General features: G+C 49.9%; 1 protein-coding gene across 2 annotated transcripts; it reads left to right on the forward strand.

The window, feature by feature from the left end:
• The first annotated feature begins 1,738 nt into the window (after positions 1-1,738).
• Positions 1,739-26,012, forward strand: HTR3A (5-hydroxytryptamine receptor 3A). 2 transcript variants are annotated; one of them, XM_070623161.1, is made up of 11 exons: positions 1,739-1,873; positions 11,367-11,557; positions 12,932-13,199; positions 15,479-15,645; positions 16,745-16,789; positions 18,731-18,840; positions 20,318-20,487; positions 22,601-22,761; positions 23,116-23,326; positions 23,431-23,652; positions 25,168-26,012. In XM_070623161.1, exons 3-11 carry the CDS (start codon positions 13,133-13,135, stop codon positions 25,464-25,466), a joined length of 1,452 nt encoding a protein of 483 aa, XP_070479262.1. In that variant the 5' UTR covers positions 1,739-1,873; positions 11,367-11,557; positions 12,932-13,132; the 3' UTR covers positions 25,467-26,012. The 2 variants fall into 2 exon arrangements, with proteins under 2 accessions (XP_070479262.1, XP_008529352.2); XM_008531130.2 differs by lacking the exons at positions 1,739-1,873; positions 11,367-11,557 and having other exon boundaries at positions 12,912-13,199.
• The last annotated feature ends 306 nt before the right edge of the window (positions 26,013-26,318 follow it).

The raw sequence follows: 26,318 nt of genomic DNA on the forward strand, positions 1-26,318 counted from the left end.
TGGTCGCCATATCCAGTTTCTAATCACCACACTTGACTGATTCCACGGTACAGTGAGCCTCAGTTTCCTCATCTGTAAGGAGGGAGTAAAATTCTCCCTCTCTGGATTGTCATACTGACTAAATGACATAGTAACAACAAGAAGTCCAAACCTGGCAGCACCGAATCATGGCGATCTGTGTTCACGTGTGAAGTTCAGGAATGTTTTGGGGTGGGTCAGTTCAACCCTTGTTTGGTGGAATGACAAATCGAGCTGTAGAATTCAGAAGGTTTCCTTGGAAGGAGAGGATGTGCTTTGGAAAGTGCTGCTGCTCTCAGGGCTCACGAAGTCACCTTCACGGGAGCCCGAAGGGGAAGGAAAGCTTCCAGGATGACTAGCAGTGGCAACAACAGATGCGCAAATGCGATTACGTCAGCAAATGTGCAAAGTGCTGTATGCTTTTGGAGGACTCTTCATTTAGGACTAATTAAGTACTTGAAAGCAGGAAGATTGAGAGGGTTCTCTTGGGGAAGCTACTCCAGGCCAGCAAGGCACTTCAGGGTCTATTTACAGCGGTTGGAAAGCTCCAGAAGAGGAGGAAGGGGGTGGCTCCACTCGGAACAACACTCCGGAGGAGGAACGTGAGGTTGTCGGGGCTGAAGTCACCTGGGACCTCGCAGGGTCCATCCACCCCAGCCTGAGGGTCTGAGGTTTTGTGGGATGTGAGAAAACAGACCTGGGGTTTGTACTGGTGGCTGTGAAGGGGGAGCTGCCCGAGGAATGGTTTGTATTCGTTTCCTATGGCTGCTATCACAAATTACCACAAACTTAGTGGCTTAAAACAACACAGCCATGTTCTCTTACAGCTCTGGAGGTCAGAAGCCCCAAATCAGTTTCACTGGGTTCCAGTCAAAGTGTTGGCAGGACGGGTTCCTTCTGGAGGCTCTGAGGGGAGAGTCTGTTTCCCTGCCTTTTTCAGCATCTAGTGGCCTCCTGCATTCCTTGGTTTGTGGTCCCTCCCTCCACCTTCAAGGCTCACCACTCCAGTTTCAGTTTCTGTCATCACATGGCCTTCTCCTCCTCTGTCATCAAATCTCCTTCTGCCTCCCTCTTATGAGGACACTTGTGATGATACTTAAGGCTGACGGGGATAATCCAGGATAATCTCCCCATCTCAAGATCCTTAATGTAATCACACCTGAAACTCCCTTTTGCCACATAAGGTAAGATTCACAGGTTCCAGGGATCGGGACCTGAGTGTCTTTGGGGCCATTATTCAGCCGACCACATGGGACATCTGAGATGGGTTGGAAAGTAAAAGGAGCAACCATGAACTCAGTCACACTCCACAGATCGTCCCCTGGGAGCTGGGGTAGGGGAACTTCTCGGCCATGACCATGGGTGGGACCTCTGTGGGACCATAGGAAAGCCTGTGTACACACCTCTTCCTTCAGCTGTGTAGCCAGTGCTCCATACACAGGGCTACAGAGCAGCAAAGACATGTCATGTCATCAACCAACCCATCTGTTAACAAATATGAGTCCTATTTCAGGTGATTCAGGAGGCCACTCAGACCTGGGGCCCTGCTGGTTCTCCAAGTAGGAGATTCAGTCAACAAATATTTCTTGAGCCCCTAGTAGGTATCAGGCATTGTCTAGGTACTTGGGATACATCAGTAGACAAAGCCCCCAAAGCTCCCTGCCCTCACAGAGCTCGCATTCTATCAGCGGAGACAGAGAACAGAGAATCAACACATGTCAGTCATGCAGAGTGTAAGGACCTGATGGGGCTGTGGAAAAAAGAAGAAGCAGGGCGGGGTAAGAGGGATCAGGTGTGCTGGGCAGGATGGATGAAGATATCGCATCGAGTGGCCACGGTAGGCCTCATAGAGCAGGTGAGATGCAGGCAATGACTTAAAGGAGAGGAGGGGGGATTAGCCGAGTGGACATCTCGGGGAGAGAACTCTGGGCAGAGGGAGGAGCTGAGCAAAGGTTCTAAGGCAGAGTGGACAGAACAATGGGAGGGTCACAGCAGGTGAGGACAGAGTGGGAACAGGGGCCAGATGGGCTACAAGGGCCTCTGTGGAGCAAACCAGGCCAAACGGAAAAGAAAAGAGAACACAAAGCAAAAACAGGTCTCTGAACCCTCTGGTATGGGACTCTGGAAAATCCTCTGAACTGGGAGCTAGTTCTGGAGTGAGGAATTGCATGACCTTGCTGAGGTCACTTATCCTTGTTGAAATTCACTCTCCTCACCTATAAATCGAGAACTGTGCACCAGATTCTTTCCCTCATCCATTCATTCAACAGACGCCAATAAGTGTCTATGATGCCCCAGGCCCATGGCACAGCCTTGCAGACTCTAAGGTGAGTCATGCACAGCCTCTGCCTCCCTGCGTGGGGTCCTTCCTGCTCTAATACTCTGTGCTGAAAGAACTGAGGGGCTTGGGGCTACAGTTGAGAAGGAATGATGATGGAAGGACTTTGATATCAACAAGGAATTTGCCTTCTGAATAGTCCCAAAGGAGAGCACTGGATGTTTTAGAGAAACAGATCTGAGGGAAAGATTTCTGCAAAAGTGAGATGGGCTGTCATGAAAGTTCTCCTCATCATTGGAGTTCTGTGAGCAAAAGCTGAAAGATCATTTACTGGGGATGTCATAGAGATTTGGGTGCCAGCTGGAGACTAGACCAGGTTAACACCCAAGGGTTAAGGCCCAAGACATCTCTAGATACCTCTCACTCTGGAGGACATTGATACAAAGGCAGGTTGTGGCTGCTGGGATTGGTCAAGGGCCTTGCTCTAGTCTGAGAGACAGATTGTTCTCCCATAAATGCCAAGATGAATGAGACAGTGGTCCCTGGAGCAGGAGGGCCATGTGACCGCCTCAGTGGATCCTGCCTCTGCACCGGGTGGAGGGAAGAATGCTCCTCAGCTGAGACCTCCTGTGAGGCCTCACTGCCTCCCCCTTGTTAGGAATGAGGCTGGTACTTCTTCCATGCCTGCCCTCTCCCCATTGTCCCACCACTCTATCTACTCACACAGGACTACAGGCTATTTCCTTTCTCTGGGTAATGGCAGCTCAGGGGGCCCAAATGTTCCCCATTCCAGGAAACACGTTACTGCACAGGCCGCCCAGTGGTCACCTGAGTCTCATTGTGTCACCGTCCAAGAGAGCAGCAGACCAGAGTTGTGGCAGCAGTGGGACCATGGCAGTCTGTTTGGTACCTCCCCGGAACCAGAGGAGGCAGCCAAGGATCCCGGCTCCTGGGCTGGTGGCATCCTTCCTACCTTAGTTGACAGACCCCCTACCCCCAAGGAAGTGAGGAGAGCTCCAGAGCACAAGTACTAGATATCTCCACTTTTCTTCCCTAATACTATTTTCTTCTGCTAATACCATTCATTCACCCAACAAATATTTATTGAGCATCTACTTGTGACCAGCACTCTTCTAGTTTCTGAGAATTCATTAATCAACAAAACACATAGAAATCCCCTCTTCTAAAGTATGGTATCTTCAATCAGTGGTGTTGGGAAAACTGAGTATCCATATGCAAATGGATGAAACTGGATCCCTATCTTACACCATTCACAAAAATAACTCAAACTGGATTAAGGATTTAAATGTAAGACCCTGAAACCATAAATGTCCCAGGAGAAAACGTAGGGAAAAAACCCCCTTGACATTGGTCTTAAGCAATGGTTTTTTGAATCTCACACCAAAAGTCCAAGCAACAAAAGCAAAAATAAACAAGTGGGACTACACCAAACTAAAAAGCTTCACAGCAAAGGGGACCATCAACAAAATGAAAAGGCAACCTACAGAATGCTAGAAAATATTTGCAAACCATATATCTGATAAGAGGTTAATATATAAAATATATAAGGAACACACACAACTCAATAGCAAAAAATTAATAATAATCTGATTAAAAAATGAGAAAAGGACCTGAAGAGACATTTTTCTAAAGAAGATCTTCAAACGGCCAACAAGTACACACACAAAAATGCTCAGTATCAGTAATGAAACGAAAAGCAAATCAAAACCACAATGAGATATAATCTCACGCTTCTTAGGATATCTATTATCAAAAAGAGAAAAGACAACAAATGCTGCAAGGACGTGGAGAAAGGGAACCCTTGTGCACTGTTGGTGGGAATGTAAATTGGTGCAGCCACTGTGGAAAACAATATGGATCTTCCTCAAAAAATTAAAAATAGAACTACCATATGATCCAGCAATCACACTTCTGGGTATATATCCAAGGGAAATGAAATCAGGATCTCAAAGAGATATATACACTCACATGTTCGCTGCAGCATTATTCACAATAGCCAAGATATGGAAACAACCTAAGTGTCCATCGATGGGTGAATGGATACAGAAAATAAGATTATATATACAGTGGAATATTTATTGTTCAGCCATAAAAAGAGGAAATCCTGCTATTGGCAAAGTGATGAACCTGGAGGGTATTCTGTTAGGTGAAATAAGCCAGAGAGTGAAAGAAAAAAAAAGTCAAACCCAAGAGGGTAGTTGCTAGGTGGTTGCCAGGGGCCAGGGGTAGAGGAAATGGGGAGATGTTGGTCAAAGGGTACAAACTGCCGGTTATAAGATGAATAAGTTCTGAGGATCTAATATACAGCCTAGTGATTATAGTTAATAAAAGTGTATGTATACCTGAAATTTGCTAAGGGATTAGATCTTAAGCATTCTTACACACAAAAAAAGATAACCATGGGAGGTGATGGATATGTTAATTAATTTGATTGTGGTCATCATTTCATGATGTATACATATATCAAATCATCAGACTGTATACTTTAAATATACTCAATTTTATTTGTCAATTATACCTCAGCAAACCTGAGCGGGGAGCAATCCCTGCCTTTGTGGGGCTTACATTCTAGAAGGGGGAACAGATAATAAACAAGACAAATGAAGACCACATAGTATGTTAGGTGGTGACAAACACTGTGGAGAAGGAACACAAAGAGCAGTGGCGGAGCGTACTTTTAGATAGGGTGGTCAGAGGAGGTCTCACTGAGAAGGTGACATTTGAGGAAGGTGATGTCCACTTGGGTCACAGACACACTGTTGTTTTCCAGGTCTCCCCTCCCCTATTCCCAGGCTTCACCCTCAGGCCACTGTGACAGGCTGCTCAGGAACAACCCCTTGCAGGTTGTGTTGCGGTATTTAACTCTTTTAGAGTGTTCACAACCCATTACCTCACTTATTTATTCACTCTATTGATCCCTTTTATTTGTAATGGGAAGGAAATGATCAGATTTTGAGTACATCCTATGTCCTACCCTGTGCCATGTGATTTTCACCCAGCATCTCATTTAATCCTCACAGTGAACTATGTGGATGAGTATGGTTATGTCCAATTTAGACATGAGAAAACCGAGGTTAAACACTATAGGTATCTTGACCAGGATCATGTAACTACTTATCTGAGGAGCTGAGATTTGAGCTCAATCCAAGTCTGACTCCAGAGTCCGTGCTATTTTCCTAACACCATGAATTGTTATTTTCATAATCGTGTGTGTGGTAGGAAAGAGGGAGCAGATGTCAGAATATCTAGGTGAGGGGACAGGCATAATTTGAACCAGGTGATGCTGATGTTGCCTTCTCCATCCCAGATTAATAAGTGTTCAACTACAGTATTCTCAAAAGAAGTCCTGTGAATTTGGTAGATAGATCAATCTAGTGGGCAGGCCAATTACTCCTTTATTCGCATGTTTTACATGATGAGACCGAAGCTTAGACAGTTCAGTTGGTTTGCCCAAGGTGACACGGAGTTTATGATGGAACTAGGACTGGACCTGGTTTGTATTCCATTCTTCCCGTTGATTCTTCTTAAAAACTCATTTAAATTTTTTGACTAGGTAATATATTTACATCGCACAAAATTTAAAAGCGTAAGAGGATAAATAGAGAAAATAAGTCTCCCTCTCTGCCCTATTCCCCCAGATCCACATCCCCCAGAGGCAGCAACCGTTATGGTTTGTTGTGTTCCTTTTTGCTTCTTACCCCAGTAGAAAAGGTAGAAGACAGAGTCAGATCTTCGTGAATGCTGCCCTAGCTTGGCTTAGGGTTCTAAACCAGGCTTGGACACCTATAAGCTGAGTGACCTTGGGAAAGTCACCAAATGTCTCAGAGTCGTAGCTCTTCATCCATAAGATGGGGATGTCGCCTACCTCAGCGTGCCCTAGTGAGTTTCAGAGTGAAAGCGAGAATATGCATGAACACATATTGTAAACTGCGCGGTGCGCTACAAAGGTTGGTCGATGTTATTATTCTCGGCCTCTGCTTTCTTCTCTCTGGAAGAGCCCAGAAATGACCACTGTGTTCTCACCGCCTCTCAAAGACAGTGGAGCGGATGGATGGGAGACGGGACTCATTTTTACAGGATGAAAGGAAATGATTTAAATTGTACCAAGAGCAATTAAAGTTAGATATTAGGAGAAACTTTGTTTTGGAATCCCAAAGGAGCTTGTGAGGTTTCTTTCTTTGAAAATTTCTCAGAAAATACTAATAACAATATATTAAGACACTAATCTTCCCGGAAGCAAGAGGATGGCTAAAAAGGGCTCTCCAGTCCCTTCCTTTCTAGAAATCAGAATTCAAGTAAGAGAGAAATTTAAGCCAAACCATCTTCTCTCCCCAGGTCCAGTTGTGGGGTGGCCAGATAGACTAATGGGCACTCACCAGGAATAAGATGACCTCTTTGGTCCCTTCCTCCCTGGAATTTAGCAATTCTCTTGAGTTAAAAAGAAATTTAAGCCAAACCACCTTCTGTCTGCAGGTCCGGCTTCGGGGTGACCAGATGGGCTAATGACCCACCCCCAACCCCATTAAGGCCTTGCCTTTGCTACCAGCTCGCTAATCCCAGATGCACTTTCCAGGGTGACCTTCTGCCCTGGAGACCACCCTGGAGTTGGCTCTGTTGTTTGGGGCACAGAAGAAAAGCTTCCATCTCACGGAGATGAAAGAGCGCAAATTTGATGGAGGTTTGGGGAAAGAGGTAGGCAGAAAGTGTCGTCTTACAGGAAAGGGACATACTCAAGAGGTTGGAACATCACCATCTTGGATACCTGTAACGACTGCAGTGACATCTCCATCCTCCTGCGCCACAAAGGAGGGGAAGGGTTAGAAGGAAGGACAGGCCCCTGCCTGCTCTGCTCCCTCTCATACTCCTGATTTCCTATGGCTTGTGTGAAGGATCACCACCTCCCTTAGGAAAACAAGTCCTCAAATCTCCAAAGTTTAGCCGCAGGAACATCTCCAGGCAGACGGCGCAGTGGGACCAAGCACCCCATCTCAGTCCCTAGGGCTTCACTTTACTTGGGTGCTTCTCTCTCTCTCAGACCCTTGCTGCTGTCACCATACTGGCCTACTCAGGAACAAAGGCCACCGGCCCCCATCTCCTCCCCTTGGTGCGAAGGATGAAGGTTGGGAATTCCCACAGGAATATATATCAAGGGAAGAGACAGGGAAATAAGCAAAGGGGTATGAAAGGACCAGAACAGTCTGTCTTGCCCGGCACAGGGTGCTCAGCTCCCCTAGACGTGCTGAATCCTTCCTAGTGTCCCAAAATAGCTTCATAGAGTCGCAAAGGCACAGCACAGCTTCACAGGCCGCTTGCTTGGGTTTCGTCATTCCTACTCCTTGCCTATCTGCACGTGGAAGATGGCAATGTAAGCACCCAACTCCTAAGACCAAACTCTGGGTCCTCTTGACCTTTTGGGGTCAATATTGAGAGAAAAAGCCCCACTGTGCCACTTACTTCAGGATCTGGATCCTGTCTGGTTAGAGGGCAAGAAAAGGGCCTCTTCCCCAGGTAACAGGAGATGGGAAATAACCACATCTTTCTGAGGCAGCCCCGCCCCATGTACCCAGACTCTACAGAATAATATTACACTCCAAAAACTCTAGCATCACTTCCATACTATGAGGAGGGGCTGCAGAGATTGTCAGTTCCATGTTTATTGTGAGGCCTGATCCCTAACATTTGCAGAAACTGGCTTTGCTGAGACCAGGATGGTGGACAGCAGTATTTCTGAACCCTCTTCATAGAGAAAATAGTAAACTTAACGGTCCATTAACTTACTGCATATTCTTATGACACTCTTTAATAAAAATATCTTTAATTAGTGGGCTTATGTAGGGCCAGCCAAAAGAGCCTGCCCTTTCAACAAAAGCAATCAAGGTGGGAGTGGGGACCCCCATCCATTCCCGGGACTGCAGCCAGAGTCCAATCAGCCTGGGTCTAAGTCCAAGAGAATGCTCTGGGACTCCGCATCACCAGGTGGTTAAGAACTCAGGCTTTTGTGTCTGTAAGACCTAGTACCATACCTTCCACTTACCAGCTATGTAATTCTGCACAGGTTACTTAACTTCTCTGTGCTTCAATATCCTCACCTGCAATATGGGAATAATAATATCTTCTTCCTAAGAAATAAGGGTTGAATAAGCTAAAGAGCTGGGCACAGTGCCTGGCACATAGTTTGCTGGACAAATGGTAGGTACTGTCAGCGGAGTGGTGGCAAACTGCGCCATTCCAAGGTCCAGGGCCTTGATAAAGAAAAGATCGTGATGGAACATGATGGGACATCAAAGAAAGAAAGACGAGGAGGGAAGAGATCCTCCTATGTCTGTTGGGGATGCCACTCCTCCTCTGTCCTCCCTGTAAAGGCCGCTGCTGCCTCTTTGGGCAGGAGAACTAGGAAAACTGAGTCAGGCATCTTCGCATCCTGATGGCTTCCACCCTCTCCCTGGGTAGATGACCCCTAAATGTTTTAACCTTCCTGCCAGGCCATGTCAGGTCCCTGGAACTGGGTGGAGGAAAGGCTGCCCCTGTCTGTCCTCCCTATGCCATCCCCAGAGCAGAAAGAGGTGGGTCTTGTAGGGACTCCATGAGCAAGTGCTAAGCTCGGGTGTCTAACCAGTGGGGCTTCGTGGATCCCTCTCCCCCAGGTGATGGCGGAGGATGAAGCTCTGTCCCCCATGTAGCACCATGATAACAAACCATAAGCCTCCCTCAACCCTTCCCTAGTAGGTGGGCCCCTAGTGGGGCCTAGGGTTACTACAGGTTGCAGAACTTTTTGTTAAGTTTATAGGTTTTAAAAGGTCAGGCTCTTGGGTGGTAAAAGTTTTACAGACCAGTAAAAATTTACTGGAGAAGGTGAGAAACACAGCTGTAATGGAAGGGCTGGAGCCAGGAGTCTAGAGGATCTCAGCTCCCTCCGTAACTAACTGTGGGAATGGAGGCAAGTCATGGAGTCTCTCTGGGCTCTTGTGTTTTAACCTGGAAAATGAAAGCAACAAAGGTGATAAGGGGTATGACCCTGTGGGACAGGATCCCGGATGGGTGGAAAGCTCCAGGTCCCTGTGCAGTACAGTCCTCCTCCCTGAGGTGCTGGGAGCAGCTGGCACGGAGGGAAGGCCCAGGCCTGCAGGTCCTGCAGTCTCAGAGCTTTTCATTACTCACGCTGGACCGCTGCCATCTGCGTGTCTGCCTCCACTCCCTGGGAGGAGCCTGGCCGTCTGAAGGCCGAGCTCAGGAATCAAATTAGCCAGGCCTCCACTTTTCCCTCATCCCCACCAGCCAAGGAGAGTTCATCAAGGCCTCGCACTAATTCTTATCTCGTTTAAAAGGGGCAAAAGTGACTCCACAGTTTCATCGGAGGCAATTTACACCCCGCCACTGGCCAAGGCCCCAACTCCGCCCCCTCCTCTCTTGTGCCATCAAATCCATTAATAGGAAATTTCTTCAGGGGAAACTTGATTGCTGCTCCATCAGAGAGGCGCACAGGCAATACATCTCCAGCCAAGGCTGTGCCTGCCCGGCTCGCTCTAATCCTGTTACCTAAGAGGCTAATTCCCTGAGGCACACACTGTGCCGAAGACATCCTCTTCCCTCCCTAACACAATTGGGCAGTCCCAGAGGATTCCAGGAGCTCCCAGAAATGAAGGCCTAGGGACTACGGCACAGGGTCTCCAGGCTTTCTCACTGCCCCCTAGGTGGGTTGCGGCACACACCGGTGGCTGGCACTCCACTCCACAGTGTGGAGAGCCCACTTTCCAGAGTCCCAGGTGGGGAGGGGTCAGCCGCATTCAGGCCATCCTGGCTTCATAGCTCAGCCTCCTCCTGCCGCCTTGCCTCATCCTTCCTCCTCCTCTTCTTTTCTTCCTTCTCTTTTCCTCTCCACTCTGCTCCTCTTCTTGTCTTTTACTCCGATCTTCCTCTCCCTTCTTAGTTTCTTACCAATTTTTCCTTCTTTTCTTCCTTTTATTTTTTGCTTCTCTCCCTTCTTCTCCTCCACAACCCCCACTCTCCCACCCCACCCTCCCTCACCTTTTCTGTAGTTTTAGCTTCCGTTTCTTTTCATCTTCTTCTTGCCCCTTTCCCTCCTGATTTGACTCTGCCCCTTTCAGAACAAGTTCAATGCCTGGTGCTTCCTCCTGGCTCTCTGTGTCCAGGTGGCTCAGCTCAGTGGAAGGAATGGGCCCCAGGTACCCAGCTCGGCTTGGAGCAAGAGATGGGGAGGGCCTCGTGGATGGACACAGGGAGCCCCAAGGAGTACAAATGGGGCATTTGGGGGCAGTGGTTAGGGTTCTGTGATGGAGCACTTAAGTGTCTGTTTTGTTTTGTTTTGTTTTGCTGAGGAGGATTCAGCCTTAGCTAACATCCATGCCAATCTTCCTCTATTTTTTAGTATGTGGGCCACCAGCATGGCATGGCCACTAACCCAGCAATGTAGGTCCACACTGGGGACCAAACTCCAGCTGCAAAAGCGGAGCATGTGAACTTAACCATTAGGCCACCAGAGCTGGCCCAGTGCCTGTTTGTTTCTAATGATGAAACAGCTATAATGGAGCTATAAAGTGAGTTTGCTCACTTGTGACTGCTAAGGCAAATCCTGGCCATGGCCATAAGGAGGGACCCCATCAATGAAAGGTATAATGCTCTATGCAGATTTCATAATGGACATAAACAAGAGGAGAATCCTTCTAGAAAATTGCAGCCAATTTCTAAGTGGTAATGGCCATAAATGGAGGGGAGCACGAGCCCAGGAATCTTTATCACTCCAGATGTTGGACTCGAGAATGCATTTAGGAGTCCACAAGTGCTCCTTGTGAGTCTGAGCCCCTTCAAGACCTCAGCCTGGAGGCCCGAGGGCAGCCTAGCTCTTCCTGCCTTGCCTTGTCCTGCTGTCAAGGCTGGAGTCTGAGTACATTCATTCTGGGGGGTGTGGCTCTTTAAATTCCCTAGAAGTTTGGGGCTGCCTATTTTCTCCTATTCTACCACTTGTCCTCGTCTCCATTCCTCCAAAAGCAATTCTTGGAGATGATTTTCCTTGTCTTTCTGGATTACGCAGGAGGAAGCACGTGACTTGAGAAAAGGGTATCCCGACCTCCTCAAGCTTGACTGAACATTTCAGGGCCAACTCTGCCCAAGGGCCTACGAAGGGGCTCCATCAGGAGCCATGGACGCCATATGCAGATTTCATCATGCACACGAATGAGAGGAAAATCCAGACACAACCCAAAGGGCTCACCCCTGACTGAGGTGATTTTTTTTTTTTACTACAATTCAGAAAATTCCTCCTTCCTACAGTGTTCTCAGCTTATTCCACATTTAAATGCAGCTGGAAAGGGATTAAAAAGAAAGAAAATGTTCTGTTGTTGAAGCTTGCTATGATTTGATACAGATGCCTCTTGCCTTTAACTCTCGAGGTAGAAACGCCCACGTCTACCTACACAGGGAGGTGGGGCCGGGATTCCCTCCAACAGAAATTCACAGCAATTCTTTTCTCAGGGAATTTTGGTGGCACACGATTGGGCATCTGAGGGATAGATACTTGCCTATGTGACTTACAACAAAAACAGAAACTCCTCTTTTAAGAAAATTTTTTTTTTATTATTATTTTATTGAGGTCATATTGGCTTCTAAATTGTGTAATTTCAGGTGTACATTATTATATTTCAGTTTCTGTATAGACTGCATCGTGTTCACCACCAATAGTCTAGTTTTTATCCACCACCATACACATGTGCCCCTTTTCCCCTCTCACCCTCTCCCAACGCTTTTCCCCCTGTAACCACCAAGTTGTTCTCCTTATCTATGTGTTGTTTATCTTCCACATATGAGTGAAATCATACAGTATTTGTCTTTCTTTGTCTGACTTAAGGAAAACAACATTTAATAGGAAAATGTTGAGCATGCTCATGAAATGATATTAAGCAAACAAAGACTCTGGATACAAAATCATATGTATGGCATATTAACTTCATTGTATACATATTACAGAAGAAAATGATAGAAGAATATACCCCAAAATATTAACAGTGTCTGTCTCTGGGCAGTAAGCCTATGGATGATTTTAATTTTTCTTCATATTTTTCTACAGTGAGCATGTATTACTATTATATTTTTATAACATGCATTTATCATGGATATTTAAAATACATAAATATATAGACAGAGTATAAAATTATGTATATATAACTACTTAAATATTTAACTGTGTCTATCTAGATGATGACACAAGGGCAGACATGTGGTGCCCCCAGGTCCCCTTCCTCTGTCTGCAGAGATGCACAGTCACTAGCTAGAGGCACTGTGTCACCCTGGGGAGTGAGGGAGTGGCCCTCCTGCCCCTCCTACCTCACCCCACCTGCCCCAGCCCAGTGCAGCTGAAACTTATTTGTCATGGGACAGAAATAAAGCCAGCAGCCTGGAGCACCTCCCAGCAGGCAGGCTGCACCCTTGCTCCCGGGGCTCCTGCAGCCCCCTGTCCCCAAGCTACTCCTTGGAGAACTTAGCCAGGCCACCTGGATGAACGGGTGGACTGAGCTCCTGCTGCATGACATCAGCTGGGCGGGCTCCCATCTCACTGGTCCCCTCCCATCCCTCCCACCCTGAAACCTGATCTGTCTGAAGGACTGAGTGCAGGAAAACTTGGCGGTTTCCCAGCCCTGGTGGCCCAGGCAGTGTGACACTGCGGCCTCAGAAGTTGCTGGGAGCACTGGGGAGATGCAGCTGGCTGGGACGTGAGGCTGGCAGAGTGCAAGCAGGCTGGTTCTCCGAGGGACTCACTCTGAAGGTGGCTCTGAGGCACCCCCACACCGCGGGAAGCTCACCATGCTGCTGTGGGTGCCACGGGCGCTGCTCGCCTTACTTCTGCCCATGCTCCTGGCACAGGGAGAAGGTAAGGGGACGATGCGAAAACACGCAGGACTTGGCGGGCCATCTCAGAGGTGGGGTAGGAGACACCTGATTCCTCCAAGGGTTGAGGGAAGGGGGATTTATGGAGTGGGTGCTGCTGCAGGAAAGTCAGGGGTCTCCCACAGAGGAGCACGAGAGAACTTTAAGGCACTGTGGTCCAGCTAGAAAACTGGGGACGCTGGGTGCCTGGGGAGAGCAGAGGAGCAGAGCAGCAGCCTGCTGTATCAGAAATGCTAGACGGGTACAGGAGAGGGGCTTCCCTCCTCTTTGCCCCTAAACTATCGAATAGCAGCTGCAAGGGACTTTCAAGCTCATTTGGTCCACCGCTTCTTGTTATAAATGGGAACGCTGTGGTCCAGAGTGGGGGAGTAATTCACACAAAGACACACAGCTCATTAGAGCAGAGTGGAGACCAGAACTGTAGTGGTCCCGTTGCATGGGCTCTCAGAGCCTTCATTTGCTAAAGTTCCCTCCCGGGACTAACTCCAATAACACCAAACTTCACTCTGCATTCCCTCCACCCAGCCTTTCCTGCCTCGTGTGGATATAGAGCGTTTTAGTCCCAAAAGGATCCATTTCCTTTGGCTGCAGACAATATTCATTCTCGGTTTGGGAAGGTTTTCTCTCCATCCAGAGCTGGTTGAAGCTGGGGCTGGGGTGCAGTTAGGATGTAATGCAGGGGCTGGACACACATGAAGGGCTCACAGGCATAGTGGTTTTCTTCCCTGTGAGCTGTCATTGGAGAAACGCAGGGGGACAGGCAGGCCCAGGCTGCCCATTATGACTGTGGCCTGGGGAGAAGACCCCCAGGCTTGGCTGAGGAGAAGCTCTGTCCCTCCCAGCAATGGCTCTTTGCTCTAAAGCCCACAAGGCCCAGTCTGGTTCCCTCCAAACCGGTCAGAGTCCCAGACAACAGGATCTGGGCCGTTGCTGGTGTCATGAAGACAGACAGGGATCTGGGTTTGAATCTCAGTTCCTCCACCTGCAGGGCACAGTACTCACCTCTCAGAGGACAGAAGTGAGTAGTATGTCAACTGATATTATTCCAGAGGAGACACTCAGTAAATGGTCTCCTGTCTTCCCTCTCTGCTTTTCTCTGTCCTGAGGGAAGCTGAAAGTTTATCAGGGCTACGCGGTGAGGGGCAGGAAGGAGAGTCTGGAGGACCAACAGGCTGCGCACGTGATGGACAAGATGAGCCAGGAGGGAGTGTTGCTTAGAGGAAGCCAGGCCTGCTGGCTCCTGAGAAAGACCCTGGTCTCTCCCTGCCCGTCCCCTCACATCCCTGCACCTGTTCCCCTGTCCCCTAGGGTGCTCCCCCTTCCCCCTACAGGCCTTTTGTCTTCATATTTCTTGGCACCTTTCAGGAAATGCTCCTGCTATTTCCCAGAGGGATAACTGAGGTGACCATGACATCCCCATAGAATGGAGCTAAAGCCTAGGAGTTGGGTTTTCTTGTCACTATTTGTCCTTGTAGTCCTCCTGCTTTGGGAACAATTTGGTTTCTCCTCACTTTCTCCACACCTCCCCCCTAACCCTCTCCCTAACCCCATCAAATGTGTCCACAGAGCAACCCTAGGAAGGAGACCTGGCAAAGCCTCCCCCAGGACTCTGTGCGCACGTGGAGGGGGAGGGGTGGCAGGGGACCTTCTCCGGGTGGATTTTGCAGGAGGCAGAGGCAGTGTCCCTTTTCCCTGGATTCCCACCCTCTTTCTTCGTCAGGTGCCGGCCAGGGTCAAGGAGACAATGAGGAGCCGTGCAGGTGCTGAGATCTGACCTTGGCTGAGGCAAACCCTCATACAGACTATTGGCTTAGAAATTGCGCACTTGGGGCCCCATTTTCTTGCATTTCTCTCACCTTCCAGTATCCCACATGCAGGGCAGGTTCCTGTTGGCTCCCCAGAGCCCCTCATTCGGGGCCCCACAGGCCCACCTCTTCTGGGCAGCTCCCGACTCTCGACCCTTCTCAGTCCTTGGCCGACATTAGACCCCACCCATCCTGTGTCACCTGCTTTTACAACCCAGCTCCCTCTCTCGCGTAAATGAGTGCAGAGGTTACCCTTCTGAGACAATGCCTTTGACTTCTGGCAGGAATCTCTGCAGACAAAATGCTCTAGTGATGAGAATTTCAGTCTGCGGGAGTATCTGGGAATTTCCTGAGTGGGAAGGGCGGGGACACTTTCCTTTTAACAGCTTTCAAACCAGGGCAAGAGAGCTGAGAGATTCAGGTTCTAACATCCACTTTGAACTGTTTTCTTTCCCAGCCAGGCTCAGGGGGGTGCCCCACACCCATAACACCTCCAGGCCCGCTTTGCTGAGGCTGTCAGATTACCTCCTGGCCAACTACGAGAAGGGCGTGCGACCCGTACGGGACTGGAGGAAGCCAACCACCGTATCCATTGATGTCATCGTCTATGCCATCCTCAGCGTGGTGAGAGCTCAGCCCCAATCTGCTGGGCTCAGAGGTGGGCCTTTTGGGGTGGGAGACCATGTGAGACCAAGTCACCCCCTGGGCAGCACAGTGGGCATTCAAGTACCCACAGTACCTGTAGTCTGGCACCATGGCTCAGGGCAGACTACAGCACCCACCATCCACATAGACACCCACACCAGAAAACTAGGGTCACCTGTGTGGCTGCCTCTCCTGCATCCCTGCAGCCAGCAGGTCCTTCATTACAGGAGTTTCTTCACACACTGTATCGTGGTAACCATCTCCCTATGTAAGCTGTGTGAGGGTTCAGACTGTCCTAGTCACCTCCATGCCCTTGGTGTCTTACACAGGTCCTGGGACACGGCTGGTATTACTAAATGGTGGAAGAATTAATCATAAATCAATTAATTAATCAATTCCTTCATCAATTACTGTGGCAGGGGGCTGCAATGCCCAGCAGAGGAGGTCAGACACTGTGCAGAGACAAACAAGAAGATAATTGCAGAGATGCAGGGCACTGTGTTGGGGCAGGGTGCATGGGAACAGACTTTGCAGTCGCTACTGTGGTCAGCGTGGCTATTTCAGGAAGGGAAAGTGGGGATTGGATGGGAGCGAGGGAGAGTGATGAATTTCTCACTCTATGTCGTTTTGTACCTCTTGACTTCATACTAGGGCAGGAGATAGAAATAGATGTACAGATGTATATACAATATAGAAAAATAGAAAGATACATATGATATTGTTATATAAACTTTCTATTATCTCCTATTTTATTAGGTATATTATATATTTAAAATATACATAACATAATAGACGTATATAATATGCATAACATAACAGAAGGTAATAGAAAGTACATATAATTATACACACACACACATACACACATAGGAATTTAAGAAAGAAATCACTGTATTTCTTTCTAAGTGAGTCCTGGTAAGAGACCACTTTTCCTGGCTGGCCCTCTCCCCACCCTTTTCCTTCACTCCGCTTCCCGAGGGAACAGGGACACAAAGCAGCAGCTCCTTTTAGGGTTGGCATGTGCACGGGGACCCCCAGCCCCAGGGCCACCTTCGCTGAGCTCCCTTTCCTTTCATAGGATGAGAAGAATCAGGTGCTGACCACCTACATCTGGTACCGACAGGTGAGCAGACCAGCCCCTTGCCCACCCCACATCCTGGGACGGGGACTTACGCTTCTGGGAAGGGTTTCTCCATCTCAGGGGAGTCAGGAACCTCAGAGGCTGTGGAGAGGGAAGGGGAGGGGAGGGCTCCAGAGGCATACTCATGAGTTCCGGGCGCGGGGACTCCTCTAAGCTCAGGACTGGGAATGGAAGGAAGCCTGGGGTCCGTGGAAGGGAAATCCTCCAAACCCCTCTGGTTTCTGAGGTTTCTCCCAGAATCTTGTTCAACTTCTATTGATCAAACGCCTCCAGTGACGGGGAGCTCCGAAGGCAGCCACTTCACTTTTAAACAGCTCTAATTGCTAGAAAGTTCTTCCTTCTGTTAAGCCAGGTTGGACAAAATCAAATTGGGCATTTGAAACAGGACGACCCCACCCGCTTAGCCCTCACATCCTTGGCCATTTCCCCACTCTTCCAGCTTCTAATGGGCGTTGGTCAGGCACTGAATGTGGAAGCTCTGAGGCCTTGGCAGCACTTCTGGTCTGGGCTGGTAGGGGAGGGCAGCACACAGTGGGGGCTGCTGTCCACAGGCTGGTCACGCTCTGGCAGCCCCTGAGGCTGTGGGGAAGACATCAGAGCAGAAGGGGAAACCAAAGTGGCTGAGGAGAGGGGAGCAGGAGGATGGGGACAGTGCATAGACGTCAAACCTGAGAGATGCTCTGGGGACATGCCTGGAATATATGAGTCTCTGTAAAGTCCCTCCCCGCTCCTCCTGGGCACACTCCACCACCACCCTCAGCTCACAGGACAGGGAGTGGGGTGAAGGAAGAAGCCAGAATGCTGATCCCTGACACACCACTCCCTTCCTTCCTTAGAGTGTCCCTTAATACGGAGCATACCCCGCCTCAAGGGAGGGGAGCCAAGGAACAAGTAGCCTGGAGCTCCTTTCCTGGGACATCTGGCCTGGTCCCATCTTTGGACCTCTGGGGTCACTTGTCTGCTCCCCGCAGTGAGGGGATGCCAATCTACTATGTACCAGCCACTGTGCTAAAGAACCAGAATTAGAAACACAAACTAGACCCAGGCCCTGCCTACAAGGAGCTCACAGACTGGCAGAGGCCACAGACACCTGAATAAACAATTAAATGCAGCAAGACAGCCACTCAAGGCAGCAAGGACGACATGCCAACCGTGGGAGCAGAGAAGAGGCACATAAAAACCCAGCCTGGGGATGGGAGTCACAGAAGCTTCCTGGGGAAAGGAACAGACAGAGGCCTTGGTTAAGTCTGGAAGGATGAGGCATTCCTTGGTAAGGAAGATGGGGATTGTAGTGTGGGAGAGGAAGAAGGGCATGATGTGGACTGTTTCGTTCCATGTGGCTGGAGAATTCTAATTCTTTTTTTCGCATGACAACAAAAAAATGAGGCTAGAGAGGGAGGTGGAGACCTTTGTCGGCCAGGAGGTTTAACTTTATCCGGAGTACAAGGGGGCGCCACTGAAGAATGTTCAGCAAGCGAGTGACATGAGCAAATTTACATTTTAGATCAGTCATTCTGGCAGCACAGTGGAGAGTGCATTGGTCAAAATTTAACAATAAGTGTCTCTACCCTGGTGAGGTACGTGTCATTATCCCCGCCTACGTATGTGCAGACCAAGACTCAAGAAGCTATTTGCTAAGATGCCTCAGTTGGTAGATAGGGGATTCAAAACATTAGAAATCCCCCAATGAATGCTTTCCCCCGGAGAGGCTGCACCTGTCTGCGTCATATTGCATGTAGGAGTATGTGAGTACAGAGGCGGGGGTACTGTCAGGTATTGCTGAGCAATCTGGGTGCCACCTAGATTCCCCCAAGAAAATGCCCGCCTGTTGCCTGGGCACTGAGCAGTGGAGTCAGCCTGAGTTGCCAACAACCCCCCCCGAGATAGAGGGGCTGCCTGTGACCCTTCCTGCTCCTCCTCTAGTACTGGACTGATGAGTTTCTCCAGTGGAACCCTGAGGACTTTGACAACATCACCCAGTTGTCCATCCCCACGGACAGCATCTGGGTCCCGGACATTCTCATCAACGAGTTGTGAGTACTGTCCTCAGAGGCTGGGCTGCCAGGTGGCTGAGGGGCTGGGAAGGCAGGGGGCAGGGAGACAGGGTCATTGCTCTTGCATTTGAGAGGTCCCACCCTCTCTTTGCAGAACTGTCTGCAAAGTTGGCTTGGGCCCAAATTCCCCTTTGCTCCCCCCTCCCTTTTTCTTTTTTAAAACTCCTCTTTTCTATGCCTGATGTTGAAGGTCTGTACTTTTTCAAGGCCCCTTTTCTGGGGAGAGGAAGCCAGGGAATGAATTCACCCTGTTATAACAGCCAAAAAGGACAGCTGCCTTTTAAGGGGGACAGGACTGTTACTGAAAGGAATGAAGGCCCAGCAGTGGCCACTGCTCCTGGTCACAGTGGAGATTTGGTGCTGAGAGACACTCACACCTCTCAAGTCACACATGTGCCTGACTGGCCACAAATTACACCCTCAATATGAAGTGTGTCCCCCCAGCCTTTACTCTCAGCAGCCAGACCCTGTCTTATTTGGCCCCAGCCAACATACCTTCTCCCCATCCTTCAGGTCCCTTCAGGCTCACTGCCTGGGCTTTTGCATGCCAGGGTGGGCAGGATGGCTGGGAGAAAGATGGAAGGAGAAGGTGGCCTGGGGCCGGTCGCCCTCTGCCCAGTACCCACTGCATTGCCTGACTCCAGAGGATGCTGTTGTTTATGGGGAGGAAATTGACCTAGAGCCCCACGCCCTGCATAGCTCGGGATGGAGGAATTTGGGGAAATTTCCATTTCTGGCTGGATCTCCAGTTAAACAGTGAAGTAGCCTTAGTCTTGACTTCTCATCTCTCAGCCTGATTCCACAGAAGGCTGCAGGCTCAGGACCCCGGGCTATGGCCACTCCAAGCCACAGTGGTCACTAGAGAGAGTCTAGGGGTCTGGGATCTGCTGAGAGCGTGGGACGAGGTCTTGCCGGACTTTCCTAGCTTGACCCAGTTCTTCTCAATGATTTCTCTAGTTCCTTTTCCTCCACAGATGATTATTCCCATTTCACAGGACTTCTAGGGGTGGGGAGCAAAGAGAAGCCTGAGTCAGGATGGAACCCAAGGTTCTGCTCTTCCGCCAAGCCTGCCCATTGCCACTGGGCCAATAATCCTGGGAGCTGAGCTCTGCCCAGCCTGGGTGGGCGGCAGTGTAGGGACAGCTGGGCAAGCTCCTTACAGCCAGTGGATTTGGGGTACACGGAGTCCTTGCCTGCCTTTTGTGGTTAGGTTACCAGGGGAATTGAGGAGAAATGCCCTCTACTGCTTGGAAAGCAGCCTTGACAATGGCGGGTAAGGAAGTCTAAGATAGACAAGAAGGTTGGAAAAGCTGAGGCCAGATGAAACGGTGCAGGTTATCCTGGTGCCTAGCCCCTCCCTGAATTTCTCTCCCTGCCGAGTTGCTCAGAGACCTTCAGACTCCCAGGGTTTGACCTGCTTCTTGAGCCTCCAAGCTGATCCCTCTTCCCTGGCCAGTGTGGATGTGGGGAAGTCTCCAAATATCCCGTACGTGTATGTCCGGCATTGCGGTGAGGTCCAGAACTACAAGCCCCTCCAGGTGGTGACCGCCTGCAGCCTTGACATCTACAACTTCCCCTTCGATGTACAGAACTGCTCCCTGACCTTCACCAGCTGGCTGCACACCAGTGAGTATATGAGCTTTGGGAGGGTAGGGGGCACAGATTGAGGGGTCCCTCGGACACCTGAGTGACCTCGGACACCAGGATGCATTCTCCCTTATTCAACTTTCTTATCACTTATTTTCTTAATGCCGCTGAGCCTGTTTCCTCATCCTCCAAATGGGACTAATATTGTTGCCCTTGTCACCTCCCTCAATTGTCATAAGGATTGAATGAGACAGTATGAACTGACAGAGAGACGCTCAGTAGGACCAGTTCTTTCCTATATCACAGACAGGGTCTGGCCGTAAGTGTCTCTCAGACCCACCTGCCTCTCTTCTCTACCGATGTGCCCTCCCCTCTGCGGCCAGCTATCCTCGTCTCCTGCCCGGATTTCTGCAGGAGCCTCCCGACTGGTCCCCCTCAGTCATTCTCGTCCTCCTCCAAGTCATGATCCTCACAGCAACCAGGGAGATCTTAGTAAAATGCAAATCTGATCACGTCACTCTCTGCTTAAACCCTCAATGGCTTCCCAGCACTCCTGAGACAGAATCCAAGTCCTTCACCTGGCAGATAGGGAGGGCCCTGCAAACTGTGGCCCTGCCCACGGCCCTGCCAGTCCAGCCTCATCTCGTGCATGCTCCCCTGGGCTCTGCTCCAGCCCAGTTGCCTTCCTTCCCAGGCCCCAAAGCCCCTTTATCTTTCCTTTTATCACATGCTGCCTCCTCTCCTAGGCCACCTTGCCCCCTCCCCCTCGCGCTGCCCCACTTCCTTTCCCACGCTACTCCTGCCCCAGCCACACCTAGCTCGGCCGACTCCTCCACTCACCTTCTAATCACAGCATCAGCATCAGTTCCTCGTGGAGAACTCTTCTCATCCCCCAGACTAGGCATCCTCGTTGCTCAATTTCATGTCATCCTGTTCTTCTCCCCATTCTATTGCACTGGTAAGTACTTATTCAATGTCTGCTTCTCTTCCAGACATAAACTTAGAGAGGTAGGAATATGATTTCTGGCCCACCATCAGATCGCCAGTGCAGTGTCTGGCTCAAGGGAAGGTGCTCGGCAAACTTTTATTGAGCGGATGAATGCTGGCTGCTCATGAAGGTCCAGTGAAGTGAGCATCACCCGCCCGCAAAAAGGCATCCTCCATTTCTATTCTGATTTTATTGTATTAACTGTTCATGACAAAGGTAATACATAACTTCCTTGAACAAGAATCAGAATTACAAATAATCTTTGACCTTTGACTTCTACCCCCAATCCCCAACTGTTCATCAACAACTCCCCACACCAAGACTTAATAGCTTTTATCATACACTTCATATAGCGTGTTCTTCCAGAGCCTTCTGTCCTTTGCATATACACACACACATCTATGGAAAACACGTGGAAATTATTTTATAGGTTTTTATTTACACAAATGTATCATTTATGCTACTGCTTTTTGGCTCTTTTTAGTCAACAACCAATCTTGGACATTCCTAGTTAGTGCATATTTAGATCTTCCTCATGAATTCTGACTGCTGGAGAAGAGCTCATCGTTTGGCTTAATAAAACTTCATTAAGCCTTTTCCCAATGGGTGGACATTTAGATCTTTCCTAATATTTCACGGTACCTGCAGACCCCTGTCCTCCTGGCGCGTGTGTATATCTGTCTCTCTAGCATAGACACAGAAAGTAAAACTGCTATGTTGTAAGTGAGGATTTTGCTGATTTTCCTAATTCATCTTTAAAGACAAGTGTCTCTATGAAGGCAAAGGTGTAGAATGTTGACTTTTGTTCATTTCCTAAGTGGGTAATTCTAGCAGGGAACTCTAGAAAGATGTTTGTAAGGGGGGTATGTGTGTCTGTGTGTGTAAGAGAAAGAGAGAGAGGGCTTTCTAATAAATGGTTTGTCTGGTTCTCTGCATTTTGCCATGTTTCCATCCAAGACTTCATTTCGCTCACCACAGCCCATTGTACCGATAGGGACAGAGTACACTATTACCTCACTTTATAGCTGAGGAAACCGAGGCTGAAGATCGAGAGCTGAGATGAGCTAAGTCATGTGGGCGCAGCCCACTCCATGGCCCCCATCACGGAGTCTGGCACACCCCTGGCACTAGACTCCAGGGCTGGCTTGATCTCTCCTCTCTCAGTCCAGGATATCAACATCACCCTGCTGCGCTTACCAGAAAAAGTGAAGTTCGACAAGAGCGTCTTCATGAACCAGGGCGAGTGGGAGCTCCTGGAGGTGCTGCCTCAGTTTCAGAAGTTCAGTCTCGAAAGCAGCAACTATTATGCAGAAATGAAGTTCTACGTGAGTGGAACGGGGAGTGGGTGTGGGTACATGACGGACAGAACTACCAGGTCCTCGCTCCTGGGGAGACTTAAGGAGGCCTGTGAGGAAGAGCCCTTTTCCCAACTCCAGGGTCACACTCACCCCTTGGAGCTTCAACAGAATAGATGGGGAAACCCAGCTGAATTGTCCCTTGCTTACGCGGAACAGGCACAAGCCTGGATCCAGAGACAGAATGTAGGCTCTGTCCATTTCCTTCTCTGAGTGATCCAGGCTAAAAGCTCCATGAAGCAGGGGGTCTGGGATGGGGTGGTGGCTCCTGGGTGCAGAACCTGTCTGCCGCAGGCTCCCTGTGAGCTCCTCTCCTGGTCTCAGGTGGTCATCCGTCGGCGGCCCCTGTTCTATGCGGTCAGCCTGCTGTTGCCCAGTATCTTCCTCATGGTCATGGACATCGTGGGCTTCTACCTGCCCCCGGACAGTGGCGAGAGGGTCTCCTTCAAGATCACACTCCTCCTGGGCTACTCAGTCTTCCTGATCATTGTGTCCGACACTCTGCCAGCCACCGCCATCGGCACTCCCCTCATTGGTAAGGCCCACTCCTGGGGAAGAGCTCAGTGTGGCTGAGGAACGAAGGGACCGCCCCTTCCCACTTCCTCTGTGTGTCCCCCCCTCCTTCCCTGGGGTGCGCAGGTGTCTACTTCATCGTGTGCATGGCTCTGCTGGTGATAAGCTTGGCTGAGACCATCTTGATCGTGCGGCTGGTACACAAGCAAGACCTGCAGCAGCCCGTGCCAGCCTGGCTGCAGCACCTGGTTCTGGAGAGAGTCACCTTGCTCCTTTGCCTAGGGGAGCAGTTAACCTCTCAAAGGCCCACCACCACCTCCCAAGCCACTAAGACTCATGACTGCTCAGGTGAGAGAGGGAAAGGCAGAGTCCCACACGAAGGGGCCCCTTCTGGCCTGGAAGCAGGGATGTGGTGGAGGGTCTCTGAAGGGCGTGCCATGCCCGGGAATTGGGTGCTGTCCTGCACACAGTGTTCCATGCCTGGCCTCGTTGGGAGGGGGCAGACTTCAGCCAAAGGCACCGATTGGACTGTTTCTTCACGTTCACATCCTCTCATCAGCCCGGGTGTGGATGGAGAAGAGGTAGGAGTCCCAGAGGCTGAGCATGTCAGGAGCTGAGACCTCTGAGCTGAGAGTGGCCTCTCTCTGAGATGGACCCAAAAGTGGGTCAAATGGATGCCCCTCGGGCAGTTACTGGACTCTTTGCTTCGCCTGCTTAAATACTGCAGCCAGGATTTCTAAAACTCTCTTTCTAATGAGCTCAAAGACCCCGGCCCTTAGACTTCAAACACTTATGAGGCAGAGAGACAGGGGTACAGAGGGACCCTCAGTGTGGAGCTTACACCCCTGGGGAGCTGTTGCGGCCACGTTGGTTGGGGTCGGGGGGGCGTTGGTTGGTTTCTTGAGTGCTTTGGGCAGGCTCCTGCAAAGCACTTTCTGTGCCTTCTCACAGGTAGTCCTCACAGCGACCCAATAGGATGCTCATTCTCAGTTTCGAAATGGAGGACACAGGCCTAGAGAGGCCAGAGATCCTGCCCTAAGTCACAGAGCCAGGAAGTGGGAAACTGTGATTTGCATCCAGCCAGGCCCACCTGCCTCTAAACTAGCATTTTAACCCTTTCATCCCACTCCACTGCTTTCTGTCCTCCCTCTGGCTAAGGCCAGGCCTTCTATAGGAGATGTTTGGTTAATCTAAGACCTTCCCATCATGAGCTCCTGAGCTAGTACACCAGCCTCAAGCCTAATTTCACTGCTCACCTGGTCAAGGCAGCCACATCTGCAGGTGTATTTTCTGGTACAGGACCTGGAGTCATGGAGAGGAGGGCAGTAAGGCATTGTGACACAGCAGAGAGAGCAGTGGATTCAAAGTCCAGATACCTAGGCCCAGGTGGCCTCACTATTAAACGATGCGCCAGCTGTGGGACTACAGGGTAGTCACTTAACCTCTCTGAGCTTTAGCACCTTCATATAAAAAGTACAGAGAGTAATCACTCCCACTCTACCTTTCTTGTGGGGGCTATTGTGAGACTCAAATGAAATAGTGGATATCAAATTGTTGGGGAAAGCCCATGGGTTAAAAAAAAATACATGGGAAGGATAAACACCAAATTCATGATCTTGGTGACCTGGGGAGGGGACAGAGGATGTGACTAAGGATGGGTATACAGGAATCTTCAACTGTATTGGCTCCCTTTATTTGCTTAAGTTGGCAGGTGGGTATGCAAATACGTAAGTTATTCTCTATACTCTTTATGTCTGAAATTGTGCCTAATAAAAATTTCTGCAGACCACGGAAACATAAGGGACAGCATTCAGCCACTTGGCTGAGCCTCCCTCCCTTGCAAATGTTCTGCCCTTCTTCCAGAGGTGGGAAACCACTGCAGCCATTTGGGAGGACCCCAGGACTGTGAGAAGACCCCAAGGGGCAGAGGCAGCCCTCCGCCACCGCCGCGGGAGGCCTCCCTGGCTGCGCGTGGGCTGCTGCAGGAGCTGGCCTCCATCCGGCACTTCCTGGAGAAGCGAGATGAGAGCCGAGAGGTGGCCCGGGACTGGCTGCATGTGGGCTCCGTGCTGGACAGGCTGCTCTTCCGCATCTACCTGCTGGCGATGCTGGCCTACAGCGTCACCCTGGTCACGCTCTGGTCCATCTGGCGGTATTCCTGAGTGGCTACAGCCCAGCATGGGCGGGGCGAATGGCGCTGGTTAGGATGGGGATGGGGGAATTTCAGGGCCCAGGGGATGCCAGGGACGTTCTCGAAACACATAAACGGTTCCATCTCTGGTTCCATTGCTAGTTCATCTCAGCAATCCTGAACCGGGGGCTTAACCCTTCCCCAAAAACCTTGGTGTTCAAGATCCTTACATCCTCCCTCCCTCCCCCACCTGCTCATCATGGCTTTAAAACATGCTGTCTTAGATCAGAAGAAACCCATGCATCTCCTAACTTCAACTCTATTTATGTATCAGGTTTCAATTTCCCTATTGGCACTTCCCTGAATAAGGCACTTTGGAATTCTGCTCATCTCCCTCAGCCTTGTTTTTAGATTGAAGGCAAACAACGCTGCTGCACAGGCCCGATAACTCTGCGTCAGGTTTATCCGACCTTAAGGGCACCTTCTTCACCTCACCTGTGGCCACTTCCCTGAATTGCTCCATCAGATGGTGGGGGTGGGGGTGGGCAGGGGAAATAAAATACGGTGAAGCTCTAAACTCTCTTCTTGACTGTTTGTCAGCAGCTGGGTGGGTAGAAGAAGAGGTTTAAAGTTACTGGTGGAAATGAGATTGGGGAATTATCTGTGATTTCAGTTGTTCAATGCTCCCTGCCTCAGGGAATTGGGAGGTGATCAGATAGTGGCTATTAGGAAGAAGAAACAAGAGGAGGTGGAATTTAAGGTGCGAGGGTCAGGACCATGAAAGCTTAGCAGTGGAGAGGTAGGGAGGGGGAAGCTCAGTTCTGTGACCTCTAGGAAGATGCTGGAAGTGTCCTTGCAGTCCTGTTATCATTCTGGGCTCCTG

The sequence above is a fragment of the Equus przewalskii genome, chromosome 6 (genome assembly GCF_037783145.1).
Source record: "Equus przewalskii isolate Varuska chromosome 6, EquPr2, whole genome shotgun sequence".
In the NCBI taxonomy this organism is placed as follows: Eukaryota; Metazoa; Chordata; class Mammalia; order Perissodactyla; family Equidae; genus Equus; species Equus przewalskii.